The 9,265-nt window shown below is 38.2% G+C and overlaps 1 protein-coding gene across 1 annotated transcript in view; it reads right to left on the bottom strand.

Moving 5' to 3' along the window:
• Positions 1-565: 565 nt before the first annotated feature.
• Positions 566-9,265, bottom strand: part of LOC129731163 (out at first protein) — a 148,534-nt gene continuing 139,834 nt past the window's right edge. Inside the window, exon 5 of the mRNA XM_055690966.1 lies at positions 566-1,443. Coding sequence (XP_055546941.1) covers positions 1,142-1,443 — 302 coding nt within the window. The 3' untranslated portion in view covers positions 566-1,141. The remainder of the gene's footprint in view (positions 1,444-9,265) is intronic.

Genomic DNA, 9,265 nt, shown 5'->3' with positions numbered 1-9,265 from the left:
CGTAATAAGTACCACTGTCTCTACTACCCCCCCTGCGTAACAATAAGTAACGCAGACTCAACCCCCCCCCCCACCCTTCATGCGTTACGTACTATGTGTACGACGCCTTGTCCCAAAACGGGTTGTCCCGACGCCTTGTCCCAAAATGGGTTAATGTAAAAAACTATAAAACGTACTGAAATATTTTTCACGGAATTTAAAACTCTCAATTCGAAAATTATTACCTCGAAAGTAATAAGCGCCTACCAGCACAAAATACAATAATCATTTGAAAATTTTACTTCCATAAATGATTCAAGTCATAAAGTAACTTATAATATAGAATGATTGCATAAGGGTTTTCTCTTTTCTATTTTCATTTGAACATAACTGTCGAACACTTTTGCATTGCCTGCCAGCAGGAATTCGGATTGTACCGTGTGCGCACTTTACTTCTCCGAATGACATAATTATTTCAAGCAGGGCGAGAGAACGTTCATAATTGCAGGTATACCGGCAAGTAAAGCACGAACACGGTGGAATGAAACCATAACCTGGATACAGGTGAAAAATAAAAACTCATTGATTGTTGTTTGTGCTATAAAATAATTTCATTCAACTCGAAACACGTCTCTACATCGTTTTCTGTGACGAGTCATTGGATCCGGTTCTACTGCGGTCACCGTCGTCGTCGTCGTCGTTGGCGTTCGTTTGTCACAACCGGTTTTTCCCCGGGGTGCAAAGTACAACGGATGCGATTGAGCAGTATATAATCTCGGAGTAAAAAATTAAATTCACTGATTGTTTCGGTTGCCGCTGATACCGACCATCTCCTAATGCTAGTTGTAGTGGTTCTATTATTACTCTTACTATTTCTACAGCTAACTCTACTCGAAGTTATCCCTGTCGCTGCCAGTGATTTGTGTGGAACAGAACTGGTGTCGCATCTGATCCTCGTTGTAGGTCGTTTGCGAACGCGGCTGCCGCTGGCGAGTATCCTGGTGGTCTCCGACAGTAGTCGCGCCTGTTCGTTCGTTCGGTTATGGTATTCATCCTGCTGATGTTGTCGTTGGTGGTCATGATTATCGTCGTTGGATTTGGTGTGATAGCATTTCTTCCAGTAGCGACTGTTGATGCAATTACAGCAGTGTCCCACGTGCGGTCATTCATCCCACAGGCACTGCTGCTTTTCCCGTACGTAGTACGAGTATTGATGGCACTTGCGGCAAGTTTTGATGCCACAGCGGTAACTGGAGCTTCCGGCACCGCCGTTCAGCAGCTGGTTGCTGTCCGGTCTTCCCTTGCAGTATTTCAATCCGCAGGGGTACCAGCCGATGCACATCTCCAGGGTGCAAATGCAGGGAGCCCAAATGGCGGATACGTCACTGCAGCGCGAAGGCGGACTGCCGGTTGTTACCGAGGGGAACGGTTTGACCGCTGATTCCAGAATCGAGATTGAGGAACCTGCAAAAAGGCAGAAAGAGACGTCAGGTTATCCAATGATGCTAGTAAACTCAGGATAAAGCACTGCATTTAACAGCGAACATAAACCACCACCACCGCAAAAGTTGAAGATGAAATGTTTGCGCAATCCATCAGCAGGATTAAAAGAAGCAGAATCAAATTGTAGAATCTCATGAAAAATTAAAACATTTTGGTTCAATTTTTCCACTGGTCCAGCTAGACCGCTTGTTGTTTCAGTGAATCCAATGAAGCAGCAAAATGGCAATGAAAGCACAGACAAAATCAATAAAAGTTATACAATGTGACTGCCTAATAAATAAATTATGATCTTTTTAAGTTGGATTCCACTCTAGCATAAGTGGAACTCACAGGTGCTTCTCGCCCGATTGGAAGAAAATATAACTTATGGACACAGAGCTTAGCAACATATACCCGCACAGCCTAGAGCGCAGCAGAGAAGGTTGTCAGAAAGATGAGGGTTTTTTCCGAGCACATTCAAGTTTCACCTCAAGTGGGATGTTCGTATGCAGTGGGATAAGCAGCAGCACACTATAATTGCACATATTCGGAATGGCAAATTCAAGAAAAGTCATAAGTGTAACAGCGTACAAGAAGGCAAGGATGAAGGAATTTAGGTTCCGAGACTTTTCTGACACGAATTGACGTATCGCGAAAGTTATTATTATACTCTTCTCTAAGTACTTTTTGTTTTGTGCTGAAGACAATGGAATATTTCAGGTTATTCATATTTCTCTAACGATGAAAGTAATGCTGTGATGCTTTCATGCTTTGAATAACGAAACACTGAATGCTAATAGGAAAATTGGGAATTACTTCTTTTCAGAAGTTACCCTCCAACATATGGCTGGCACATAAAAGTCTAACATCATAGCAAAGCTCTTCCGGTTTCCAACTGTTTGCAAGCTCTAGTGCGTGTTTCGGAATAGCAACTGCACGAGATTCTAGCTTGAACCGCTGTGGTATCATGTACTCAACCCGAGGTGTATGAAGCTGGAAGCAAATTATTCTCTAATGTTATTGATTTTCCACGTTTATCTATAATCCGTAACATTTTTGATAAAAATCATGATAATTTACATCTTTTGATTTTATTGTTTTTTTTTTTCATTTAAACTAAATTTGATATTATCTTGCATTCCCTCACTACTCGACATATTTAAGATGCAACGTACTGTACGGAGAGCTATAATACGGTCCAGGGGATTTCAATGCAACCAATGCGCCATTGGGAAAACTAACTGCATCGAGAAGAGTGTTGCTCTTTATAATTGGGGGCAGACGGTTGGTGTTGGAGAAAATCGACTCTGACGAAATTCGATACACGCTGAAACTGAACTGTTCCGTGTGGCTAAGAAGCAGAAGAGGTGGAATGATTTGGCAAAACATTGACAGATAAACTTCGGGTTCCCATTGAACGGATATTCGGCCCGCTGCGATATTGTTAAATGGCAAGCGATTAGGGAACACGCCATGAGAGATTTTGTCGATGCTATTTTTTATGTTGGTGCTTCTGCGACGTGCCTGTTTGAAGACAGTTATCAAAGGCTTTTGATAGTAATAGTGAACAGGTGTATCGGAAGATGGGTATCTTTTTTTAACATTTTAAATAGATTGCTAAGATGCTCGAACTAAAACGCTCATTCGGGGGAAATATCACCTAAAAACTCGTAATGCTGCGTACTGGTCAAAAGATACTGATCATGCAATACTAGACAATATATATCTGTCCTCGAAAACAACTATAAATTCACTCTAAATGTTCGAGAAAACTGTAATTTCGCAAAACTTCGTCAAAACTCAAACATGAAATGCTTGAACAGGTTTCAGCATGCTAAGAATTAATTGAGTATACTTAATAGGGCGAGGAATCGTTATATGGAAAAAACGAAACTTGATAGCAGAAAGCCAGAACCAAGATTTTTTCTGTTCTATTTGGAGCCCCAAACAATCCTAAATTTATCGGAAGTCGATTGGTTTAGCCTCCGCTTGGCGCATTGCAATTCAAATTTATATGGAGATTTGTATGGAAAAACTAACATTTTTACATTTTCCATTCTAAAGAGCTCAAAGTGGTTCAAACCATAGGTTTCATAACTTCAAATGGTAGGTTTTTTGATGCCTAACAACTTGGCCGAAGACATCAAAGAGCTAGGGTGTTCCAAAAAAATACTGGAGCTGTTCAAAGTTGAGTATGGCATAAAAAATCTTTAGTAATTAGAAAGGAATGTAAAAATAGTAGTGAAATAGACATATATTAACACAAGCAGTGGATAAACTACACATCCCTACAATTACTAGCACTCCTTTTTACGAATTCCGAAAAGAGGTGAGGGGCCATCCACATACCACGTGAACAGCTTGGGGGGGGGGGGGTTGTGTAATGTCCAAGGTCCTTGCAGAAAAAAAGAATTTATATGGGCATTTGTCCACGGGGGGATAAAAATCGTCAAAAATCTGTCCACGTGGTATGTGGATGGCCCCTGAGGTAATGAATGATCACAGTGATTTATTTGGAAAAGATTGAGAAAAAAGGTATCAATTTTAACAACACCTGCAACCAAATACAACCAAAACAAATTTAAACCAACAAGAATGCTTCTGGGGCCATACACGGCTGTGTGTGGTATACTTCAGTGAATACTGTTTTCATACCAAAAAAACTGAAAATTCGTAAAAATTTATTCGACCATTTTTGATTAGAACTAAACTTTGCACATGTGTTTGACTAAGTAAACTGAGTATTTTTCCCAGATGGAGAAATTTTTCTGACTCAAGACTAATTTCCGAGAAGTGCGTATGTATTGTGGCATAGGGTTTTTGCCTGAGAACGAATTGTAGGGAACTAATAGTGCTTTACCAAAAAAGTATACACAACTGGAAACAAAATTTTTAAATCAAAGAAACTTCTTAATAAACACAAAATTTTATTTAAAAAACAAGAGTTAAATTCGATCTTAGTTTTATTTTCAAATTTGAAGTTATAACGCAAGTTTTGACAAAAAGTCCAGGATGAAGGATTATTTCGATGTTTTTCAGATTATTTGTAATCGGATAGCTTTAAACTATTGAAATAGTTATTGCAAATCGAAAAGCTCACAATTATAAACTTTGTAAATGCAGCCGTTTTCAAGTTATTTAGAATTCAATTTGGGAAAATTAGAAAATAAGCACTAAATTATATGTCAAATCTATAAAGGGTTGAATTTTCCACACAAATTAGTTTTTTATTGAAATTTGACATTATTCTCAAGTTTTTGATAAAAAGCTCCGAAGAAATGTAAAGCGAACTTTTACTCAAATGTTAAGTTGTAAAGGTTTTTTTTTTCAATTTCAACATTTTTTAGAATCAACGAATTCCAGTATGATTTTTATAGTAATTTTAATTCAAAAAGCTCTTGGCGACTAGCTTTTCAAATACATTCGTTTTTGAGATATTTATCAATAAAATTAGAAGAATTTCAGTTTTTTTTTATGAAAATACGCTTTTTGTGAGTTATTTGTTGATTCTCCAGCAACAAACATAGATTTTTTGGAATAAACGATCAATATAACACAACTAATTTTTTGACATTAGAGAGATTAGATTGATAATATAGAAGTTATTTCCGTCCTTTGAATTATTTAACTCATAAAAATAAATGTTGCTGGGTTTACGACAGTTGGGATGTGGTGTACTTATGTTATACTTTCGGCTGAGCAGTCACAAAAAATTTTTAGAACGACTTATTTTATACTATTAATAAATAGTATAATATAAGTCGTTTTAAAAATTTTTTGTGACTACTCAGCTGAAAGTATAACATGAGTAAACATAAAAATAGATTCTTCGTGGATGTGAACATAAGAACAACTTCCGAATTTATTTTTTTAGGAAAATTTATCTAGCACTAGCCGACCCGGCAAACTTCTTCCCCCCAATTTTTTCTTTATTTCAATGATTTTGAACATTCTAAATGAATCGATTCCTTGCGATTTGTTTATATTCTGCAAATCCATGCCGAATCGAATATTAGATACGATCAAAGTTAAAACACACATCGTTCGAGATGATTGGTTCAATCTGAATGACAACATCCTCGCCATTCGGCTTCTGTGCATCACCTCGATCCTGGAATATCTATATTGAGTAGTATTCAGTCATTTTTGGCTGTTTCCCAGAAACTGGAAGTCGCTATAGAACTCAAAATGGTATCTGGGGTGATTATGGGCTTCTGTGCATCATCACGATTACAGAAATATTCATATTGGGTTGTATTTGATCACTTTGGACTGTTTACCAGAAATCAGGAGTCGTCATCTTGGACTTCGAAACGTGAAGTCGATTTCTGGCTTCTGGGAGCAAATTCAAATTGTCTGGGAGACCTTACCCCTCCTCTCCTACAGAAGTGTCAAACCACCGAAGAAATTTTTGTTGGATTTGTATAAGAGCCCTTCCTTTCAGAAGAGGGAAAGGTGTCAAACCACCACGAAAATAGTTTTCTTTTGCTCCCGAAAACCTTGACGAAAACATGCCAAATTTGGTTTCATTTACTTGATTGGTTTTTGAGTTGTGAAGAAATTTGTGTTTCATTTGTATGACACCCCTCTCTTCCAAAAGAGAGAGGGGTCTCGAACCATCATTGAAATATTTTTTACCTTCCACACTTCCACAAGCCATGTGTTCCATTTACTTGATTAGTTCTCGAGATGTGCAGAATTTTGTTTTTCATTTGTATGGAACCCATCCCTCCCCGCATAGGGAGGGGTCTCGAACTATCTAAGTCATCTGTCCTGGACCTTAAAACCCCTATATATAAAATGTCACGCCGATCGGTTGAACAGTTTCCGAATCTATTTGGATCAGACAGACAAACTGACCTGCATTTTTATATGTTTACTAGCTGACCCGGCAAACTTCGTCTCGCCTATTTTAGTGTTCAATTTAATAATTTTAAACATTTCTAATTCATTGATTCCTTGCGATTTGTTTATATCATTTGAAATGAATGGTTTTATCGGAATGACAACATCCTTGGCTTTTGGCTGTACATCACCTCTATTCCGGAAACATATTGAATGCATTTCAGTAATTTTCGTTGTTTTTTAGAAACTGAAAGTGGTCATCTTACAATTCAAAATGGTGTCCAGGGTCAATGCTTGGCTTCTTTACATTATTTCGATTACAGACATATACATTAGGGTGGGACAAAAAATAAATATTAGCTCCCATGCACTTTTCGTGTTCCTTATGGGTCCTGTAACAACTGTGTAACTTTTCAGATCGATCGGTGGAACGCCTGATTTGCGCCCGATTTTTAAAGTTTCCATACGATTTTATATGGGAAAATCCACTTTTTCAAAACTTATCCTCTAAAAATTTCCAGTTGGCTCCTAAAAATATACCAATACATGATATTTGTAGGAAATTTTCCTGGGAATAATTCTTCTGAAGACTGTAAGGCGCTACAAAATTTGTAGAAAAAGTTATTCACCTCAAACTGATCGAATGTCTGACGAACGGCTCAACAATGAATTTTTCCAGCAACACTGCTGTAGCATGCTGCTGTTGCAAACCCAAAAACGTGATGAGAAACAGTTTCGCGTAGATTTAGGCTTGAAAGCGTGATTTTTTGCTCATAGTATCTTCGGAGAAAATACTTAGAATATCAATCCCTATATTTTGATAGTATTCGTTGTATGATTTATACCCCTAAAAGTGAGAAATCAGCTTTCTAAACACCCCTACGTAGTGAAATACATTTTCGTGTAGGATTAAGCTTGAAGGTATGATATTTTGCTCACGTTATCTTCATTATCGGAGAGCTTGCTTAAAATATTAGCCATCAAGTTTTAATGTAGATTGATTACTCCCCCTAAAAGAGGGAAATAAGCTTTCTAAACACCCACGTCGTGTAACAACTTGCCAATTTAATAGATCATACCCAGGTGTCTTTCAGAAAGGAGTTTGGTAGATACTTATATAGCTACAATTTGCGCAGATACATGGCCAGCAGGTCACTACGAACCAATGAGGTATACACAGGTGAGGAAGAGGAAGACATTTGTCTGTTCTAGTAGCGAAAAAAGGTAAACAGAAGTAGGTGTTTGGATTGTGACGTAGATCTCGTTCAACAAGCAATCGCCAATTGAAACCAGGCATGTCCAAACTCACCACACCACTGCGTGTGTATTTTAGGCGATGCCACGGAGGGTATTTTCATTGCCCTTTAGTGCTTATACAAAACGGAAACCCACAGTGTTCTAAATAAAACAGCCCTTTAGAAGCTTCGGCTAACACAGGCCCGAGTGTTCCCGACTTCGTGAGCCCTCGGGAGCCCGCTTGCTGACAGGTGTTTTTACGCTTCATTTTTACAAAAGTAAATATGAAAAAAATATTGCAGGTGGTTGTATGCGATGACTACCGTCAACCTATCCATTATTATATCATTGTCGATCTTGTCGTGGCGACCAATGCTTGTGTGTTCCCCGAAACTGCAAGCCCTCGATTGCTTCATGTGCCGAAGTTAGAAAAGTAAAAAAACGAATGGCTCCGGTATTTTGTCTTTAGCTAGCGACGTAGGGTAATACGAATAGCCCTGCGTGGTGTGTTTGTTAGCAGAATTGTCAGTAATAAAAAATTAAGTTTGAGCCAAAGATGTTTATATTTTCAACAGAAAGCGGTTTGCAATCAACGCGGGGAGCTAAAGAAAAACCTCGAAAACCTACCCTTTTCCAGTTGTTTCGGGTCTTTCAGCGGCCCATCTTGATGCCCGCTCAACCAACATCCCGTCCAAAGATCAATACTCTCTTTTTCTCTTTTTCAATAGACTTCATTTACGGTGGTTCGTAGTGACCTGCTGGCCATGTATCTGCACAAATTGTAGCTATGTATCTACCAAACTCCTTTCTGAAAGACACCAGGGTATGATCTATAAAATAGGCACCAGAACCCAAATTGTCATCCGACGTGGGTGTTTAGAAAGCTTATTTCCCTTTTTTAGGGGAAGTAATCAATCTACATTAAAACTTGATAGTTAATATTTTAAGCAAGCTCTCCGATAATGAAGCTAACGTGAGCAAAATATCATATCTTCAAGCTTAATCCTACACGAAAATGTATTTCACTACGTAGGGGTGTTTAGAAAGCTGATTTCTCATTTTTAGGGGTATAAATCACACAACGAATACTATCAAAATATAGGGATTGATATTCTAAGCATTTTCTCCGAAGATACTATGAGCAAAAAATCACGCTTTCAAGCTTAATTCTACGCGAAACTGTTTCTCATCACGTTGCTGAGTTTGCAACAGCAGCATGCTGCAGCAGTGTTGCTGGAAAAATTCATTGTTGAGCCGTTCGTCAGACATTCGATCAGTTTAAGGTGAATAACTTTTTCTGCAAATTTTGTAGCGCCTTACAGTCTTCAGAAGAATTATTCCCAGGAAAATTTCCTACAAATATCATGTATTGGTATATTTTTAGGAGCCAACTGGAAATTTCTAGAGGATAAGTTTTGAAAAAGTGGATTTTCCCATATAAAATCGTATGGAAACTTTAAAAATCGGGCGCAAATCAGGCGTTCCACCGATCGATCTGAAAAGTTACACAGTTGTTACAGGACCCATAAGGAACACGAAAAGTGCATGGGAGCGAAAAAATAACACCATCGCTTTTTTCCCATATAACCGTGTCCCAGTCTAATATACATATGTAGTAGTATTCGGTATATTTTCGGCAGTTTCCCAGAAGTTGCCATTTTACAATTCAAACTGGTGTCTGAGGTCAACTTTTAGCTCCTTGCATCATTCTGGATTCGGTGAT

Source organism: Wyeomyia smithii, chromosome 3 (assembly GCF_029784165.1).
Source record: "Wyeomyia smithii strain HCP4-BCI-WySm-NY-G18 chromosome 3, ASM2978416v1, whole genome shotgun sequence".
NCBI classification, from domain to species: domain Eukaryota; kingdom Metazoa; phylum Arthropoda; class Insecta; order Diptera; family Culicidae; genus Wyeomyia; species Wyeomyia smithii.
The sequence above is the reverse complement of the archived record's forward strand: the minus strand, read 5'-3'. Positions and strand labels throughout refer to the sequence as shown.